This window comes from Kwoniella mangroviensis (assembly GCF_000507465.2).
Source record: "Kwoniella mangroviensis CBS 8507 chromosome 1 map unlocalized Ctg02, whole genome shotgun sequence".
In the NCBI taxonomy this organism is placed as follows: domain Eukaryota; kingdom Fungi; phylum Basidiomycota; class Tremellomycetes; order Tremellales; family Cryptococcaceae; genus Kwoniella; species Kwoniella mangrovensis.
In genome coordinates this window covers 3,315,979-3,335,319 of record NW_027062534.1, presented here as the reverse complement: position 1 = coordinate 3,335,319, position 19,341 = coordinate 3,315,979, and the positions used below count along the sequence as shown (strand labels likewise).

General features: G+C 44.6%; 8 protein-coding genes across 8 annotated transcripts; 5 read left to right on the top strand and 3 right to left on the bottom strand.

Moving 5' to 3' along the window:
- Window positions 1-74: 74 nt before the first annotated feature.
- I203_106375 (uncharacterized protein) lies at window positions 75-2,971 on the top strand (the record flags this gene model as incomplete). Its single annotated transcript, XM_019150890.1, has 7 exons — window positions 75-488; window positions 560-1,061; window positions 1,130-1,296; window positions 1,348-1,649; window positions 1,728-2,026; window positions 2,111-2,359; window positions 2,430-2,971. 7 exons carry the CDS (start codon window positions 75-77, stop codon window positions 2,969-2,971), a joined length of 2,475 nt encoding a protein of 824 aa, XP_018999767.1.
- Window positions 2,972-3,611: 640 nt separating this feature from the next.
- On the top strand, window positions 3,612-5,270 carry I203_106374 (uncharacterized protein; the record flags this gene model as incomplete). The annotated part of the gene is made up of 8 exons (XM_019150889.1): window positions 3,612-3,739; window positions 3,826-4,017; window positions 4,077-4,141; window positions 4,223-4,507; window positions 4,584-4,759; window positions 4,824-4,936; window positions 5,006-5,049; window positions 5,116-5,270. The coding sequence occupies 8 exons, from the start codon at window positions 3,612-3,614 to the stop codon at window positions 5,268-5,270; spliced, it is 1,158 nt and encodes a 385-aa protein (XP_018999766.1).
- A 1,164-nt stretch (window positions 5,271-6,434) lies between these two features.
- Window positions 6,435-8,648, top strand: I203_106373 (uncharacterized protein; the record flags this gene model as incomplete). Its single annotated transcript, XM_019150888.1, has 4 exons — window positions 6,435-7,112; window positions 7,177-7,422; window positions 7,478-7,666; window positions 7,752-8,648. 4 exons carry the CDS (start codon window positions 6,435-6,437, stop codon window positions 8,646-8,648), a joined length of 2,010 nt encoding a protein of 669 aa, XP_018999765.1.
- Window positions 8,649-8,946: 298 nt separating this feature from the next.
- I203_106372 (thioredoxin) lies at window positions 8,947-9,528 on the bottom strand (the record flags this gene model as incomplete). The annotated part of the gene is made up of 4 exons (XM_019150887.1): window positions 8,947-8,973; window positions 9,050-9,154; window positions 9,275-9,415; window positions 9,487-9,528. The coding sequence occupies 4 exons, from the start codon at window positions 9,526-9,528 to the stop codon at window positions 8,947-8,949; spliced, it is 315 nt and encodes a 104-aa protein (XP_018999764.1).
- Window positions 9,529-10,066: 538 nt separating this feature from the next.
- I203_106371 (dihydroorotate dehydrogenase (fumarate)) lies at window positions 10,067-12,084 on the bottom strand (the record flags this gene model as incomplete). The annotated part of the gene is made up of 3 exons (XM_019150886.1): window positions 10,067-11,461; window positions 11,534-11,665; window positions 11,737-12,084. 3 exons carry the CDS (start codon window positions 12,082-12,084, stop codon window positions 10,067-10,069), a joined length of 1,875 nt encoding a protein of 624 aa, XP_018999763.1.
- A 314-nt stretch (window positions 12,085-12,398) lies between these two features.
- I203_106370 (uncharacterized protein) lies at window positions 12,399-13,528 on the top strand (the record flags this gene model as incomplete). The annotated part of the gene is made up of 3 exons (XM_019150885.1): window positions 12,399-12,471; window positions 12,548-13,311; window positions 13,457-13,528. The coding sequence occupies 3 exons, from the start codon at window positions 12,399-12,401 to the stop codon at window positions 13,526-13,528; spliced, it is 909 nt and encodes a 302-aa protein (XP_018999762.1).
- A 180-nt stretch (window positions 13,529-13,708) lies between these two features.
- I203_106369 (uncharacterized protein) lies at window positions 13,709-16,325 on the bottom strand (the record flags this gene model as incomplete). Its single annotated transcript, XM_065517955.1, has 13 exons — window positions 13,709-13,818; window positions 13,912-14,011; window positions 14,098-14,260; window positions 14,333-14,340; window positions 14,414-14,553; window positions 14,622-14,677; window positions 14,733-15,098; window positions 15,172-15,402; window positions 15,505-15,750; window positions 15,808-15,833; window positions 15,894-15,992; window positions 16,065-16,148; window positions 16,272-16,325. 13 exons carry the CDS (start codon window positions 16,323-16,325, stop codon window positions 13,709-13,711), a joined length of 1,683 nt encoding a protein of 560 aa, XP_065373259.1.
- Window positions 16,326-18,312: 1,987 nt separating this feature from the next.
- On the top strand, window positions 18,313-19,016 carry I203_106368 (uncharacterized protein; the record flags this gene model as incomplete). Its single annotated transcript, XM_019150883.1, has 2 exons — window positions 18,313-18,695; window positions 18,812-19,016. 2 exons carry the CDS (start codon window positions 18,313-18,315, stop codon window positions 19,014-19,016), a joined length of 588 nt encoding a protein of 195 aa, XP_018999760.1.
- Between the last annotated feature and the right edge of the window lie 325 nt (window positions 19,017-19,341).

The window sequence follows — 19,341 nt, the reverse complement described above, 5'->3', positions numbered from 1 at the left end:
ATCACCGCATAGATTGTACTCGTCTGCGCTCACTATCCATCACGCCAGATTGGTGAGAAATCCAGCCATCCACGATGCCTCGACACCCTATCGCATTCTCCCTCCCATCTCCCATCCCCTCCTTACCTGTCGCACCTCGCCCAGACCCTTCCCCACTCCAGCAATCCATTTCCAACACCCTTTCTTCCACCGACTACGATCTGGTATCACTACCGCTTACTAATACGGCATGGCAGGATAGGTGGGAACGGCTCTGTCTTAGGCCAGTAGAGGAAGATGAGGGTCTCACACCCGATCAACTGGCAGAACGAGACAGGGAAAGGGAGACGGTCGACCTGGAAGCTGATGTCTGGAGGAGAGATGGTGGATTGAAGAGAGATGAGGTGAATGTCAGTAGATTAGAGGAATCTCAGGCTGTCATTACGACTGCTGCGGAATGGTTGGAATTGGATAGTCCAGATGAAGGTATAAGATTTGATTCGGAGATTGTAAGTTGTCTCTTTCATGACGTTACAGTGTATCGTATACCGTATACTGATCAATTTGTGATATTGTATAGGCTCTTCGATCAGAGATGGCACAAGCTCTATACCTCTCTCTGCCAGTCCTTATCATTCCTGCCCCATCGTTGATAAATCGAGCATTCCTACCTTCGTACGCCCGAGCGATATCCAACCTATTGCAAATGGGGGGATCATCAGCTTTCACCCAAATATCAATTCGTATACCTATCTCGGATCCTGTCGAACTCATTACTCAAGGTCCCGCTCCATCCCTTCCTCAAAATACCACTACCACACCTACAGGTAACAAACATAAACGAATTAGCAGTCTATCGACGAGACCTACCTCGATGCACCAGGCTCAATTGAATCAAATGATCAATCAGGCCAATACCCCAAGTTCAACTAGTAATCCTCAGAACCTCAGGATAGCCTCAGGCGCCAGCTCCACCATGTCCACTAAGAGTTCAGCAGCTATAACGGGCGATCCAAGCTCGACTTGGGAAATGTGGGATTGCATCAGGACACTGTGTGGATATCATCCTAGACTATCAGTCAGTAAGTGAACTTCGCTTATCTGGGACTGATTTAATCGGTACTGAGCTAATCCTGACCTTTTGCACTAGCTCTCGACCTTACGAATCCCCTGCCGCCAAGCGTAGGAGCATTGGCCAGATGGACAGCCGAACCAGTCAGATATATCTGGTTACCTGTCGGATCTTTCATTCCTAATGCTAAAGGGTACCCAGTATTGAGCAAAGCTTGTCAAGCGTTCTTGAGGGGTATGAGCAAAGTATGTTGCCTTTTTGTTGCTTTCTTCAGCATTGTCTGACACTGGACGTAGCAAAACCCAACATACGTCTTACATGGTACGACCATGCAGAAACACACAGCTGGCGGACCCAACGCATATCTCCAATACGTTCGACATATCACTTCTCAACCTCCCGCTCCTAATGGCCTGCCGCCCTCAGCGGACGAGTTCACATCGGGATATGCAGACTATCTCCAAGCTCCCTTACAACCCCTCATGGATGATCTAGGTAGCGCGACCTATGATATCTTCGAGAGAGATCCGGTCAAATACAGGCAGTATGAGGAAGCTATCACTTTGGCGTTGAGTGATTTGCCTGCGGGTCAGACTCAGTGAGTGTTTACCGTTCCTTGGTCTTCATGCTGTCCTCGTGCATTCCTGGGAACGTAGACTGACGATCATTCTCGCAGCGTGGTGACAGTTGTCGGAGCAGGCAGAGGTCCACTCGTTGCATGTACATTACGAGCGCTATCTCGGGCAGATAGACAGGCCAACGTCTACGCAGTGGAGAAGAACCCCAACGCATTCATCACGCTGCAAGAGCGCAAAGCTATCGAATGGGGAGATCAAGTCGAGATCTTCTTTGGCGATATGAGGAATGTCGATGTGCCGGAGAAATGCGATATAATGGTTTCTGAATTATTGGGATCTTTTGGTGATAATGAATTGAGTCCTGAATGTTTAGATGGTGCTATGAGATTTTTGAAACGTGAGTGATGACATCTCAAGAGCTGCTTTCGTCATGTTTCAATTTAGGGTGTTACCGCTTATGCTTATATGATTTCATGCTCAGCTACCGGTATCTCCATCCCCACTTCTTATACAGCCCACGTCGCACCTATATCATCGTCAAAGCTCTTCCATGATGTCCATCAACCATCTCGTCCAGCTGGTGCGACCGAGACTCCATATGTGGTCATGATGTCTCAAGTGAACCTGATCTCTGGTGATGGTGGTGGTGTTTCCGGAAGATGTGGAGAGAAAGTACAGCAGTGTTGGCAGTTTGAACATCCTAGAAGGGATCTGATACTGGACTCGAGCGGTAAGTCTCTCGTACAAGCAATGCCAGATCATCTGAACAGAAGAAGCTCATACGGTGAATGAATTTGCAGGAGCTCCTCTCACCAACACGCACAACACACGGTCCTCTCGACATATCTTCCACATCCCGCACGCGGCTACTTTACACGGTCTAGCAGGTTATTTCGAAGCTCATCTGTACTCCAATGTGGGATTATCCATTCATCCAGATAACGCTCATCGAGTTTCTCCCGATATGTTCTCCTGGTTCCCATTGTATTTCCCACTGAAGGAGGCATTATATCTTCCGTCCGGATCGGAGTTAGAGGTTAACCTTTGGAGGTTATGCGATTCGAGAGGAAGGAAGATATGGTACGAATGGTCGGTGGAATCGTACCTTTCCGTATCGCAGAATATACCCACCTCGGCTGGTTTGACACCCAATGGTTCAAGACACGTTTCTTCCTCTGGTGGATTGGGTGGACAACCTTCCCCATTGATGGACGCTCCCTTCTCACCTGGATTTAGCAGTTCGAATAGCGCCTCGACACATATAGGAGAGTTGAATAGGATCAAAATTGGTCAGACGAGTTTACATAATCCTGCAGGTGTGCATTCGTGGGTCGGGCTATAGAGCAGGACATGCCGACTGTAAGGGAGAAGGATAGATGATTAGAGTGAATTTGAGTGGGGTCTGTGAACGGAATGGCGAAGCTGTTAGAAGGAATGTACAATATACGGTATACTAGGGCAACACAGATCATGCATGGACATTCTGGTCTTGCTTACTGACCTTACTTTGGCACCTGGTTGATATGGCCGGATTGATCTTGGCAGCAGCCTACATATGATGTAGGAGGCTTCAGCTCGGGAACACTAATCACGCTCTTCTCCGTCAATTCATTATCTGATTAACGCACGTTTCAACCATACTATTTCTTTAGCCGTTCCTGAATATATATCGGTGCTTGGCAGAGTGGATTGATGACTTGACTCACAGTTGCTGAAGACCATCAACATACAGAAGCATGACACGCAAGACAGCTTACAGCAAAATGGTCCGATGAGCTGATGAACGTGTTGACTCATCTCGTTCACTTACAGGTCTGAACAATTCGTCCTATGTCGACATCTACACACGTTTTAGTGACTTGCGTTCACGAGTACTGATTCCTTTTCGATCTTCTTTCATATATAAGGCTCGAACCGAAGAGAAAGATGAGGACGAGGATGAGGGATTACCCACCACAAGAAAACGCAACGGAAAAAGCAAGATGCGGTCCATCGCCGTACTCTCCCTCGTCCTCGGTGTAGTCTCCGCTTCTCCTCTTAAGCGATGGGCTTACTCGAAGTACTTTGATCTACAAGGGCATAGGGGTGGCCGGGGTGAGACTATTGAGAAGTAGGTGGTCTACATTCTGAACTTAACCTTCATCAAGTCAGCAACGACATACCATGTGCTGATACTGGGGATATACCGTATTACAGCACTCTGCCATCATTCGCATGGGGTTTGATCAATGGCGTTACCACCCTCGAAATGGATCTTGGTCTCACGAAAGATGGTCATTTGATCGTGTGGCACGATGAAAATATAGATCCTACTAAATGTAAAGATACTGGTGCGGTCGAGGAGGGAGATCCGATGTACCCTTATGTAGGAAAATATATCGCTAATCTGTTAGTCGGTCAACTTGGTCGTTTGATTACAATACATTGTATCACTAATGGACTTTTAGGACTTTGTCACAGGTCAAAACTCTTGACTGTGGTTCTTTGAGATTGGACGGCTTCCCATTACAAGGTATGTATGCTTTCGTTAATGTGCGGCCAATCATTCGAGATGGCAATAAAGAATGCTGGTCTGACAATATCATTCGGGTAGAGGTTTACGCTGGTAGCAAGTTATCGACCCTTTCAGAGATGTTCGATTTCGTCTCTTGTGCTACCGACGAGGAAGTGCTATTCAACATTGAAACTAAGGTTGATGGCGATTATCACAACTTGACTCGAAGTGCTGAAGATTTCGTTAAAGCCATTGGGGAGGTTTATGGTCAATATAACATCTGGGATAGGGTAACACATCAATCTTTCGAATGGTTGGCTTTGGTGTTGTCGAAAGAGTTGTATCCTCAATTGAGGACTTCAGCTTTGTTTGATGATTCTACCAGTGAGTGTTCCTTCACTGTAACTGTCTTTACTCTCTTTGCCGTAATTGAGCGGTCGGGTTGATATGCTATTTTCAGTCTACAAACAACTGCCCAACGGGAGTGGCGGTAATCTCACCATGCACGGTACAGGCCCTTCAAACTGGCTGGCCGGTCTCGATATAGATAATTTCCCTGGCGATACCATTGCAGAAAGAGTAGTCAGGGCTGCTGCTTCGATCAAAGCCGACTTGATCTCACCCTCAGTCACTGCTGTATGTACCCATCGTAATGGGTTAAACGGTATCATGACCTAGCTGATGTGAGGTGGACAATTAGGGCGCTTCGTTAGCTGTCGATCCCGCTGAAGAAGGTTGGATCGGGTTCGTCAATAAGACAATGGTCGATACGGCTCATTCATTGGGTTTACAAGTCAAACCATGGACCGCTGAGTGAGTATGAGGTTACTTATTGTACAAGAACATCGAGCGATCTTTGCTTATTATCATGACGCAATGTAGCCGAAAGAACCTCTTCGAATATCTCTTCGATATTGGAGTAGACGGTGAGTCTGTGTGACATTCTTCATCGCATCTTGCAGGTCGACTACATCATCTGAAATGGATCGCAGGTATAATCACCGACTACCCTCATGAACTTCGACGATTACTCGAACATAAAGGTACTTACCCTCTCGCTCCCGTGGGAGATGTCGGTAGGATCATGGGCTGTTTGGCGAAACATAACCAGTACACTGAGACCAAAGGTAATGGCAAAGGTTACTAATTTGAAGATTGGCATACTGTGTGTAGCCACAAAACAAAAAATTACAGTATCAGCAAAAAGGAGCTAACCTGTCAGAAAATGCTTCGATGATATACAAAGTAGACCAATACAGTGTAATCATGTATCTACATTATAATATTCTTGGACTGATCTGTACAGTATTGGATCATTGCCTGACCAGAGGAAGTCTAGAAGACATGTCGATAATCTGACAAGCTCCGATTTTCTTCTGATCGGATCAAGTCCGGAAGAAGTCTCTTCTCTTCCTCAGAAGCGAGAAGGGGTCTTCACTCCTTTCTACCGCGAGCGAAACAATACAGTCAGATATACCAGAATTGTCTATTCGTTATCTATCGTGATACATGATACTCGTTTTGCAAATCCCTATATGCTCATCCTTTCATAAAGGACAAGAGAGGTAAGACTGTGTGTACTATTGAATACAAATCGCAATTGCTAATTTGATAATCATGGGGTCGACACATGTTCGGGTCATTCGCCTCTACTGCACAATCGACATAGGTCATCTTACTATAAGATAATCGGAGTACTATCTTCTTTGGATAAATCTGACATTTCAAATTCGGTCAGAAGACTTCTCTAAAAAACTTGATCCTTGTCTGTCGACCGAGCCACAAGGCATGACAACCACCGGAATAATCTCCACTCCTGTTCACTTTGTTCTCATGTTTTGCCCTTTTCTTTTCTTTTCTTTCGAGATTCCATATTCGATAGCTGAGTCCGACAGCGAGATAAGTCGTTATCGCAAGTCATCACAAAAATAGACAAAGAAGGCATAAGGACCGCCTATAGGCATATCATCCGCCAAGTCAAGCCTTCTGCAATTGGAACAAGAAAGAAACAGAGTCTACTGTCTTTTCCACCCACTACACCAGCAGTAGAATAGAATACAGTTCCACAGGAAAAAAAGCTGAATAACAGCGCTTAGTCAACGTACACTTCATCATTGTTAGTCAGTCAAGCCTTCTCAACAGATTGGTACCTATATAATAGTCATCTCAAAAAGAAGAAGTGGCGAATCCTCGAGAACCCAGACACAACGATTCTCATTTTATCAAGATATTCATCTTGACATATATGGTTGATTGATTCTTTGTGATAATATTTGCCACTCGATCATCATCAAACTCACAATCATTTCACATGCCTAGCTCAGTCCACAGTTTGAGCGACTACGATGAAGCGGACACCGCCTTCCGTCACTCGCTTGGTCTAGGCACTAGGCGAGACCGCGAGGATTTCGTGACGTTTCAAGATCCCGATGGGGGTGTAATGAAGATCCCTCGAAGCGAGTATATAGCAATGAACATAGATTTGGAAGGACAGGAAATGAGTGAAGGTGACGTTATGCTAGCTCGTAAAGATGAAGAAGACATGACTTCTGCCCGGAGTATGGAGAGCCTGGCTAAATCTAGATCACTCCCTTCTATCAGCTCGACCTACCCTTTTGGCCCGTTGGTTGAAGATGGAGGTATGATAGCTGAAGATCAAGTTCCAGAAATGGAAGATGACTTCAATGATAACGAAGATGATGATGGATTGTCTTTACCTGATCTATCAGAAGATGGTTCTGTTATCGAAAGTCCCTTGAACGACATGCATGATCCAATGGAGATTGCTGCTACGTTACCCGAACCTAGTATATCCATAACAACACCTATCGACTCTCAACCAAACACATCTACGGCTTCTTCTGCGGGTAAACAGACCGTTGAGGAATTTAGGATCACAGAGGGACCGCCACCTTGGGTCCTAAGGGAGTTCGAAACCGGTGGTGGACATGGTATAGCTATTAGTCCAGATGGCTCTACCATCGTCAAGGTAAGATTTTCTGATTCTTTCATAGCTGCGTACGTACTTTATTGACTTTTAGACTTTTGTATAGAGAACCCATCTTCAAGAGATCATCGTGTACGAACGGATCAACTGTAATGACTCACCTCTACGAGCTATCAAAGATTGGGTACCAAATTACGAAGGGTGTTTCACCGACCATCCGTCGGTCTTGGTCACTGTCCCGGAGCTATCTTATCCGTTCTCGAAGGCAGATTCATCAAATTCTCACCTACGTCCTCCGATGAGTCGCAGACCGGGGTTATTAAGGAATAACACCTCTGATACCCATTCCACTGTGAGTACGGACGATCCTCCGGTATATCATTACAGACTAGCTGAAATATGATTAGTCGATAATGCTTGAAAATCTGAAATACGGTTACAAACCCAGTACGATCTCAGAATTCGACATCAAGCTAGGAAGAAACATGATTGATCCATGGGCAAGCGATAATACTGCACCTAAATTGAAGAGAATGGAAGATCAAGTGAATGATACAACTAGTAAATTAGATGCTGTCAGGTTGATTTGGGCCAATGTGAGTTCTTCCTCTTCCGTTCGTTCTTGTATAACGAGTATGATACATGTATTGACTGATGATTGATGTTCTTGCATATATTTAGACTGCGATACAAGATGCGATCACCGGCGAATGGGATCATGTGAAGACCGATAAGTATTATGGTAAATCGTTGAAAAGGACTGAAGACGACCATGAAAGAGAGGACTGTGATACTCTTAATGATGCTTTTGTGAGGTTATTCCCCTCGCCTAGAGATACCATCGTATTCAAAGGTGATTCGTCAAGATCGAAATCGACACAGCCCGTTAGTGCATTCGGTAGTGATTTGGAGAGATACCGACATGATGAGCTCCTAAATCCTGAGAAGAACCCAAGACGATTCGCCTCTACCATGAGCGGTGTAAGTCGTACTTTGCCTGACCTATTTGATCTACAACGAATGAACAAGGAGACAGACCAAGTAGATCTAATGATAAGCACTATGAGACATATTCGATATCGTATAAAATCGCTTAAAGAAGCCGTCAAACAAACTTCTTGGAGATTTGTCGGATCGTCCTTATACGTAGTCCACGGCGAAGATGAAGAAGAACTAGACGAACCTAATGGATTGACCAATTCGTTGGTAGAGGAAGACGTCAATGAAAGTCAAATTGACTCATACCTTCATCTAATCGGATACAATAATTACAATTCGAAGAATAACGAATATTATCCAAATCTAAATACCCGAATAAGCGTCGACGATTTACCAGATATCAAGTTTCACTATTTCTCACCTTTTTATGAGGCCGAGAGAGAACCTCAAGTGAAATTGATCGATTTTGCTAGAACTGATTATGGTGAAGGACCAGATAAGGATGTCATGGATGGTTTACAGACGACAATCGATTTGATGTCGAAAAGGATCGATACGCTGAAAGATACGAAAAAGGATATACAAAGTCAGATTCAGTCAACTAGGGATGAGATCATGAATGCGAGTAGGAGCTATTAGCGAGGGATTAGACACCTTATTCAAGGCCTTGTACCATTGTATTTATCCATGACACGTTATAAGTACACATCTACCGCTTCCAAATGGTTGTAAAGCTTGTGCGATGTATGTGCATGATCAGGTCATCTTGTAGATTAGCATGTTAGTTAGAATAACAACGAGCGGTCAGTCAATACTCAATACCGGACGGATATGTTTGCACTCCATCCCGTTGTTTTTAAACTACATACATGTATCGTCAGAATGCTACATGCACGAGTCCATTTCCTCTTATATCTATCTTTCCTGTGTTACCCATTTAAGCGGAGATCTTCTCGAGAAGAGCCTATATCAAATGAAGGTATATTTGGGTCAATATATGTCTAACGGCAGAAGCGCAAACAGGAAATAAGGAAACTCACGTTAAGTTTGGCGGGGACAGCTCCAGTGACGGTCTCAACGGGTTGACCATCCTTGTAAGCGATGAAAGTCGGCATAGCCTTGATACCGGCTTCCTTGGCGATTTCCTGGTGAAGTCAGAGTCAATCGATCAGCATATTATATCACACGAGAAAGTAGGACTAGGGTGTATGGCGCGACGATGAGACAGGTAATAGGAAGTACGCTGTAGCTTGAGGGAGACTCACGTCTTGTTCCTCAACGTCAACTTTAACGAATTTGACACCTGGGTATTTCTCCTCGAGCTTGGCGAAATGAGGAGAAATCATCTTACAGGGACCACACCATGTGGCCCAGTAGTCGACGACGACAGGTTGAGAACCGGAGATCTATAATATCATCAACAGTGAAATAATTAGCACACGAGAATGTTTGACAGGAGATATGGTATAACACTCACGAGGTCCTTGAATTCTTGGTGGGATTCGATAGCTTTGACCATTTTCAATGTTTGATTTCTATCTGAGGAGGTATGAGTAGAGAAGTGTAAGCTTGGGCTGTTCTTGGTTCTTGATAATGTTGATGATTACAACTATTACGATATTATACAACTATGATGACGATGATGTGGATGATGATGGATATGTTGTTGAGAAGAAAGATATCCGAAAATTCCTTATCTTTCTGATCCCTATTTATACCTTTTCCAACGTATGCATGTGTTGCGCACTTGCTTACCAATCACGTATCTGATCCACTCTGGAAACTTGCAAACAGACTAGAATTCGAACTCACCAGAAGATGTATTATAGTAATGGATAACAAGGATGAATAACGAGTAGGAGTGATTATAAAGCTGAATCAGCCTGTGGTGACATGACGTGACTGTGACCGTGGTGTGTACTCGAGTTATTCATCTCAGTCGTTCAATCCCCGAATTAACGGAGCTAATTTCCAATACGACTCGGAGTGTGGCACTTTTTACTTCGATCACACAGTCACAAACATTGCAGTTGCATTTTGTAATCTATCTAGTCCCACTATACAAGTCTCCTCTGACCGCTTCTTACCGACTGTACCCATTCATCTTCCCTCTCTTCTGCTCTAGTCTCAGGTATGGGGGGATGATCCACGATTACTAATCGAGGAGTCAAATCGATCGATTCTGGGGTAGATGTCATAGCTTCCTGAATCGAAGATGGTGTTTGAGTTTGCGTAGGGGTATCTTCTATCAATCTACCTTGTTGTTGTCCCTCTGCTCCTTGCTGTATATTCGCACCACCAGATTCTATCAAACCCTGAGCAACATCATTACCTTGGTTGGAGATCGATCCTGCTGACGTGGATGAAGTTGATCCAGCTAGATTATCTCTTGGCCCTTCTGCTACAGATTCACTTTTACCTCTACCCAAAGCTTGTTCAGCTCTGTTGATCAAATCCGCCATACTCTCCTTTTCACTGATGTGTCTTAACAGATCACCCAAATTTTCGGCTTCTTTCTTTATATTATCCGATTCACGCTTGATCCTATTTTCGTCCCAACCCATCTGTCCGTTACTATAATCTTTCCCGACTTGTCCTGTCCAATTGGTTCTACCCGTATTCAATTGAGTTGTGATTTCATCCTTTATCAATCTCGGTGTACCTACACCCCTGTATCCAAACGATGTGTACAGCTGTACCAAGCTAGCACCTGCTCTGGCCATTTTCAGAGCATCTTCTCCGGTTGATACTCCCCCACATCCTATCAGGGGTATAGAGGGCGGTAAGAGGGGTCGAAGAGTTTTGATCGATTCCAAGGCATATGGGAACAAGGGTTTACCGGATAGTCCACCAATTTCATTCTGTTTATCCGAAACCAACCCAAGTTCCCCTCTTCGAACAGTTGTATTACTGACTATGACTCCTTCAATACCACTCGATCGAACCGCATAAGCCACATCGGCAAGTTCATCTTCCGACAAGTCACTTGCGACTTTAACAGCTATCTTCGGTAGACCGTCCGAGTTTTTCAAATTGTTCCTCTCGTTGACCACGTTTGATAAGAGATTCTTCAGTACTTCTTTACCCTGCAATGCTCTTAGACCAGGTGTGTTGGGTGACGAAACGTTGATGACTATCACATCGGCGTAGGGACCCAGTAGCTTGACTCCCTTGATATAATCTTCGTTTGACTCGGCAGGAGAAACCTTGTTTTTACCCAAGTTGACAGCTAATAGTTGACCGGGTCGGAGGGATCGAGGTATGCCCGCTGGAGGCAGGGGGTTGAGCGGTAAAGGTGATGGGAAAAGGGAAGGATGGGATTGAGCAAATGCTACGAGACGAGCACGAAGTCGTGCCAACGTGTGCCCATGACCAAGGGAATTGAAACCGTATCGGTTGATTGCAGCGGAATCTTCTTCCAGTCTAAAGAATCTGGGTTTTGGATTACCGGGCTAACGAGGTACATCGAAGATGAGAATACATCTTCATCTGAAGACATGAGCGTATACCGGTAGCTAGCTCACCTGAGGCTCAGGTGTCACACTTCCAACTTCCACATAACCAAACCCGAGGTCGAATAACCCATCAATCGCATCAGCATCCTTGTCGAACCCAGCAGCTATCCCAACAGGGTTTGTTATCTTTTGACCGAATAGCTGAACCATTCTCATGGGAATCAGCTTTATGTCTTTATAAGTCCGTGACCAGCTATTATATGATGACGCACCTCTGTCTGCAATCCAACATCGTCCACACCCATATCTCTAGGTCTCGCCCATTTATCCAGACTCAACAATCTCACAGCGAGCTTATGGCCTTGTTCAGCGTCGAAACCCAGCCTGACCAGAGGCATTATCACATGTTCATGCAGTAATGATCTCGAGTCGTAGTAGTATGCTATGAGCAATACACCACCCGCTACAAAGAGAGTGGAGGAGATGAATCGCCTGCGAGCGGAAGGGTAGGAAGGGGTAGTAGAGGCATATCGAAGGGGTTGGAATTGGGCTTGTCGAAGGGGAACAGCCGGTCGGCGGAGCAAGGGTCGACGAAGAGAAGCGAGAAGGGGTCGGGACATGGTGATGGGTTGTCCCTTTTTAGGTGTTGATATGAGTACCGATTCTCTGACTTGAATATATGCTGTTAGTTATACCTCACTATACTCGCAATATTCCATTTCGGAGAGTATATAGATGATACTGGGTGGGAGGAATTGTATGTACACGTCATACCGTAATGGCATCTGCCACGTGCTTATCACCCGATCCACTCAATCCACTCGGAAGAAAGTTGAGAATCCGACCTACTACACTGTACTACTACTGTACTCGTACAAAGACGAAAGCTCATGTTGGTATATATACCTACACCTTCTCTCGTAACACAGACACAATGACCACACTCCACGAGACCATAATACCCACCAAGCGAGTGAGGAGGATGACGGTTCTGATCTCTGGATCCGGTATGTCTATCATCCCCTCCTATCTTCCTATCTTCCCCTTGTGCCCGACTAACAATGAATCCGTCAATGAACGTAGGATCCAACCTCCAGGCTCTACTCGATTCCGCACTCACTCCCTCACTTCCCAATTCCCAGATAACCCACGTCATCTCCTCCCGATCAAATGCCTATGGACTCACTCGTGCCAAGACCCACGTTCCACCGATACCTACGGGGGTGTGCGCTTTGAAAACATTCCAAAATCGTAATCCTGGTTCATCAAGGGAGGATTACGATTGTGAAGTTGCACGTCAGATCATAGAATCGAAACCTGATCTGGTAGTACTGGCAGGATGGATGCATATCCTTTCTGATAAGTTTTTGAGGATATTAAATGGTGAAATACCACCTCCACCTCCTCCTGCTTTACCTCCTCCAAAGGTTGATAGTTTACCCAGTCAGACGGAAGCTATACCATCTTTAAAGGATCTGTCACTGGACGAGAAGCCAACTAAGGATACTGACAAAACGGAGAAAGAGGAGGAGAAAGAAAAGACATCAGAAGATGCAGAGACGAAAGTAGTGAAGAAAGATAAAGTACAAGAATTACCTTCACCACCTCATACCCAATCATTCCCTATACCAATTATCAACCTTCATCCAGCTTTACCCGGTGCTTTCGACGGTGCCAACGCAATAGGAAGAGCTTACGATGCGTTCCAAAATGGAGAAATTGAAAATACAGGTGTGATGGTTCATAGAGTTGTAGCGGAGGTGGATAGAGGTGAACCTCTGATTGTGAGAAAAGTGGAAATGAAAAAGGAAGATAAGCTGGAAGATGTAGAGAAGAGGATACATGAGGTGAGTGTCGTCCTTCACACTCTGGACAGCTGTTCCATCATCGTATATCATGGGAGAGACCTTTTTAGAACTTCGCACATCACAATTTGCAATGATTGTACCATTGACACTCTTTATGCTGATATCACTTCACTGCTACACTTAGGTTGAACATCAAATCATCGTAGAAGGCGCTAAGATGGTATTGGAAGAATTGGACAAAGAAGGTCGACCGTGATTGTACAGTTTGCTTTGCGAATACCAATCAAGAAGCAAAGTATGGTAGTTTGTCGAGTGACACATCATAATTTATGCATTTGTCCATACTAGCAATACTAGCAGCAGCAATCTCTGACATTATACAAAATATATTTCATTCACTCGTTTCAACGATCCTCCTTGATCTTGCAATTAGTGCTTACTTTTGGGGTTGTCCGGATCTACCTCTCAACGACGACAGTAAGATGTCCTTAGGTTGTTCGCCCTTTCTCTTTGATCTCAAATGATCAGCAAGCAAGAAAGCGACATCTGCATTACATCACAACATCAGGTTGAATCAGCTTATTATCCTTCAGGAAGAAACGTTTGATACAAAAGCTGTTGAAGTGAATCCGAACTCACCTAAACCTTGTTCAAAGTTCAGTCTGGGATCACAATGTGTCCTGTAATTAAATGACAGGTCTTTATCTTCCAACTCCATTGATCCTCCAATACACTCGGTCTATCACCAAATAAAATGAAAAGAACATGAAGAAGAAGTCAGCAGCCAGTCTGGATCTGACAACGAAAGCAAGGCTAGTTACATACCACCGAATAACCTTCTTCATTCACTTCACCGGTCAATTCCAGATGCACACCACCTAATATAGTCCCCTTCTCACGATGTATCGCCATTGATTTTGTTATCTCGGTGATGACGTCCACGAAATGTCGTGTTTTCAATGATGGGTCGGTCTGGGATGATTTGGTGCTGTTGATCATGATACATCAGCATATATCACAATCACTCTATTGTGACTGGCATGATAGTCTTTCCACTCACTTGCCATGCTGAAATGAGACGAAAACATTTAAAGAGTCAGCTAAACGCACGCAAAGAACCGAGCCTCCCGAAATCTCTCACCATAGCATCACATTGCCATACTACGACATGATCTGTAGCTTTCACCGCATCGATATGAGCAGGTAAAAATTGATCGACCTTGTCTGCACCGTATCGTCCTATTAGAGTGACTTTACCAGGTATTCTGTCGGGGTTCACAACTAGAAGATATGCATATACATAAGCGAGTTGTAACGGTATGCTATGCAAAACCTGTCATTCAACTTACTATCAAGTATTCTAACGATCTCTTCAGGCTTCATGGAAGGTCCAGTCTTGATACCACTAAGAAAGATGAACATGAGTTACTTATCGGCGCCGTATGGACTGAGACGCTTACATCGGATTAGCGATCCCTCTGAAGTATTCTACATGTGCGCCATCCAGCTGTCTCGTCCTATCTCCAATCCAGATGAAGTGTGCAGAGGTATTATACCATTTCTCTGTTTTCTTAGATGCAGTATTCTCCAGCCGTATATCGGAGAAAGAGTTGGCAAGCGAATTTGCCAGAGAAGGTGATTTGGGTGGTCTAACGGGAGAATGGGGATAAGCTGATTCAGAGTTGGTGCCGACGCGCACTTGAGATACAGATCTCGACACGGCAGGAGTAGAAGGTTTGGATGCTGGAGGAGAGAATGATCGGGAGGTCGACCCCTGATCTGAACGGGTCAAGGCTTCTTCGTATTCTAGCAAAAGAGCTTCATGACTGAGGTTCCGAGTATCGTTAGCTACAGTGACAGTCCTCCCGGATGTTGAGACGGATAACTTGCCTAGTGAACAGATCAACCGTCTCCATACCACCCCTCTCTCCACCGCCGACCGCACCGGTCGCAACTTTCATAAAGTCCAGACTATCTTGCAAGCTCTCTATGACAGCTGAGAAAGCTTTGTGTATCTCGGGCGATCTCACATGCGAGAAAGACCAATCGAGGGGTTTATGCAAATCTGCGAATCCCGATAATAATAGGGTACGTATGTAGTTCAGTGTAGCCGTGGAGTGGAAGTAGGCACTGACATTGGGGGCCATGAACATCAGTTCTGTGAACCAATGCGTTTCATAAAAGAATGAGGAGGCGGGGAAGGATGAATTTTGGTAAGCAAAGCGTACTCACCCCAGTAACCTCTCGGGATCAGGGTTCCTATCGCTCTTATCGTATCCGTTCACGTTATCACCTCTGAAACTTAATATCTCTCTCTTCTCGATTTTGGTATTGCCAGGACCACTTTCATCTGGAACTTCGAAATCAACCATTTCGGTGGGTTTTGATCGAGGTTTAGCATATTGACCTGCGATTCTGGCGATTCGAACCACTGGTAGACGTGACCCATGAAGGATGATCAATGACATGAGGAGTATTCTGAGCGAGAGGTGTCAGTCAGCTCAAGGTCGGCGAGAAGCTACATCTTCAGCTTACAAGGACAATTTATGCTCGATTGGGTCCTAAAATACGATCTCATTAGGTCATGACACTCGGATAGATCGTAGATTTGTCATACGTACAGATGAACAGTCATCAAACAACTCTGCGCAATCTCCACCCTGGAGTAGGAACGCTTTACCAGCTGCTACATCTGCCAATTGACTTCTCAAGCGGTCGATCTATAATCGGACGCCATTAGCGTACGAGGCGTTGGTAGATCATCGGATACGAGGATTCGAGTGAGCACTGACCTCTACAGGAGATACTAGAGGAGGCAACCTTCGTAATTTCGTTAACACTTTTTCGAGATGCGCTTTGTCTTCGTAAATCACATCCTGAAATTGATTTGATCAGTCATACTACTCTTTGTGTATACACAGCACTGAATATCCCAACAGAACATTAAGTGCTCGTCTTGCAATGGGCAGTTTGTCAAGCTGAATTATTCGACCACTCACCTGTGCGATAGGCTTCTCCCTCCAGCTAGATGGCGTCCACTCCTTAACGGACATGTTCGATCTTGTGACGTTGTGAGAGTATCTCCTATAGCTGATGAATCTAGTAGGACCTGGGTAGACAAAGGATAGTGCTTGAATGCCTTGTTTATCCCTTTGAGCTACTCGAAAACTCCTAAGCAGATACTGCACTTCAGAGAGAAAGTTCTGTAGATTTTGGTCCGGAGAAGGGGATAAGAGTCAGGAAGGTCGAATGCTTCTTTTCGGAACGTTGACCTACTAAGTAAGGGTAAGAAGACAGCACTCAGAAGCAATAATGTCCTCGATCACCCATGTCCCATGTCTCAACTTTTTCTGGGTCACTCGAAACGTTTCAACCTATCCGACCTCCACTTGAAGAACTCGAGTCATATAACATGCATGCTTACGTATTCAAACCTCTTCACGACAACCGTGGGAGACAAATGTTGGGGACAGGGGTGGATGGGTATGCGTGGCACAGATCCCGCAAGTGGAAGTACGTGTTGACATGTGTACCTGTCCGTGCTTTTCATATGACCGATATATCTTGCTTCTTAACACCGCTCCTTGTTTCAATCTTGTGTCTCAATCCTTGCCAATCCCGATCCAATCATGCGGTGTGTGTGATCGTACCTACTTGCAATCACAATCCGAGTCACAGTCTCAATCATCGATCACAAATCACACAGACTCGCATAAACTATGCGGCAATTGCTTATCTCGTTATTACTGCGTGTCTTTCAAATGGCTCGAGGGCATAACGAGATAACAGATTAATTTGGCTTGAACAAGATGTTTTCTATCCCTATGGTGGATTTTCATCATGACGTTACTGCACGAGTGGATTTCAGGCTACCACCACTACTACTGTAGTCAGTCCACTTTGTTTACTCCCCCATGTCAGAATACTGGCGCTTTCGAAAGACCAAATTAAAGTTCAGTCTAACGTCGTTCTTCAACATGAGCACCGCAGTGCGAAAACCGCGTTTCTTATGTATAAGGTCCACCGGCTCGGAAAAGCCACACCGGATTGTATACTTGATCGAGCAAGAAGCAAGATAAGAAGGGCGTAAGGGGGATAAGGGCGGATTATGTCTCATTCACTAAGAAAATTAGGGTGATGGATGGGATCATGGTATCAAGGCATCTACGGCGATCTCCCGCGTAGAGTCTTTTCATATTTAACATCAGGGTAAAAGGGTAAACATATCGGATGTTTACTTTTTTACTATAGCAGGTAAAAAAAAAGTGGGAAGTGGGAAAACATCGCGCGAGGGAAAAACTGCAATCGTAAAATAAACAGCCTACAGCCCACAGCCCTCTTCTGCTGATGACAACGTACAACGTACAGTGGGAATTATATAAGTTACCTTACCGTTTACAGCATTTCAACAGATGATATGATATATCCCATCTCATCGCTTTTCTTTTTCACTCTTCGTTGTTCTCCATCACCATCGTTCTTATATATCCCATTAGTCAAATCACATCCGAGCAAATCGAATTTAATTTCGAAGAAGCGTGCGAACAGCGAGGTATAATCGTGGAATTTGGAAAACGCAGCAAGGGTGATTTCAAGTAAGGAAGATCAATCGAATTATACAGAGAGGAATTCCTGGATCCTTACCACACATCCCGACGATATTCAAAGGAATTCCTTTTGACTTCTGTCGATCACCGTTATCATCAAGAAGAACAAGAAGAAGACGATCAGAAGTAAACAACATTCCACAACGCATCAGAAGGTCATAGTTGACGGAGTAACAATTGGATCGTCCCCGTGATATCAGACTAAAATAGAAAACAACACTACCGTCTTTTAGAAAGATCATTCATCAGGTGATAAAACCATTGTTGTTGTTGTTGTTGATTACTCTCTTGGCTTTCATCAACATATATATCAACCGGTTCTCGACAATCTCCTTCAAGTATCTTGGACACACAAACAACCCCTTTCATCTCAAACTTATCATCTTCGCCAACTATCTCACGTCCACACGACATCACGCCTATCTCACACAAAATGATCACCTTACCACCTTCGATCAATCGATTGGTTCTCCTCTTTATACTGGGCACCTCGCTCATAACCTACGTCAACGCAGCAGCAGCCGCTCCCGCCGACAAATTACAGCCCCGAGCACCTCAGCCATCGCGTCGTATGGGCGCTCAGAAACGAGCTAAGAAAGTGGAACCATTAAAGAAGAAAGATTATTCAAGTTTCCTCTGTCCTGGTGGATCTGTCGCTTGTCCCATACCGACCTCAGACGATATCACACCGGAAAGTGTAAACAACTTGGAAACTAGTTTGAACAGTCTGGCAGATTGGTTCAAAGTCGGTTTCGAATGTGTAGAATTGGATAGCGAATTGAACTCTTGTGGAGGGTGTTTGGCTCTTGGTGCTGGGTGAGTTTACGAATGTACCATCACGCGTCGATCTGCCGATCTGTTTCTGATCCGTACTCGATCATTGTATCACAAGGATCTGAGAGCTGACTTGTTATCGGTTTACACGTTTGTAGTCAAGATTGTTCACTTATCGCCAACGCTCGAGCAACAGGTTGTGAATCCGGTACATGCCAAGTATACTCATGCTTCGATGGTTACGTCGTTTCTCCCGATCGTCAAATTTGCGTCAAGAAAGGAACGACCACCCCAGCTACACCCATAACTGCTATAGGACTAGAATCGGAAGATGGTGGAGGAGATCAGATCGTGTTGAGTTAAAATCACACACACATTGTATCTCGCTCCGTTCAAAATTCAGGTTCTTCGATCTTCGATTAAGCAAGATCTCTATAATAGCATTTATCAATAGCACACACATGTAGCATCACCGACAGAGTCAAACTCCAACATCTATAGCTCAAATATCTTTCATATTTTATTTTCATCCGATTTACTCTCTTATGGACATTTTTTATCGTTTCTTCTTCCTTTCTACAACCCTTGGACATTTTGACCTTTACCACTTCTTTCGTTCTTCGCTATTTTTTTCCTTTCCATCCCTCATTCGTTTACTTGCGTTTACTCTGCTTTGCTCCAGTGATGC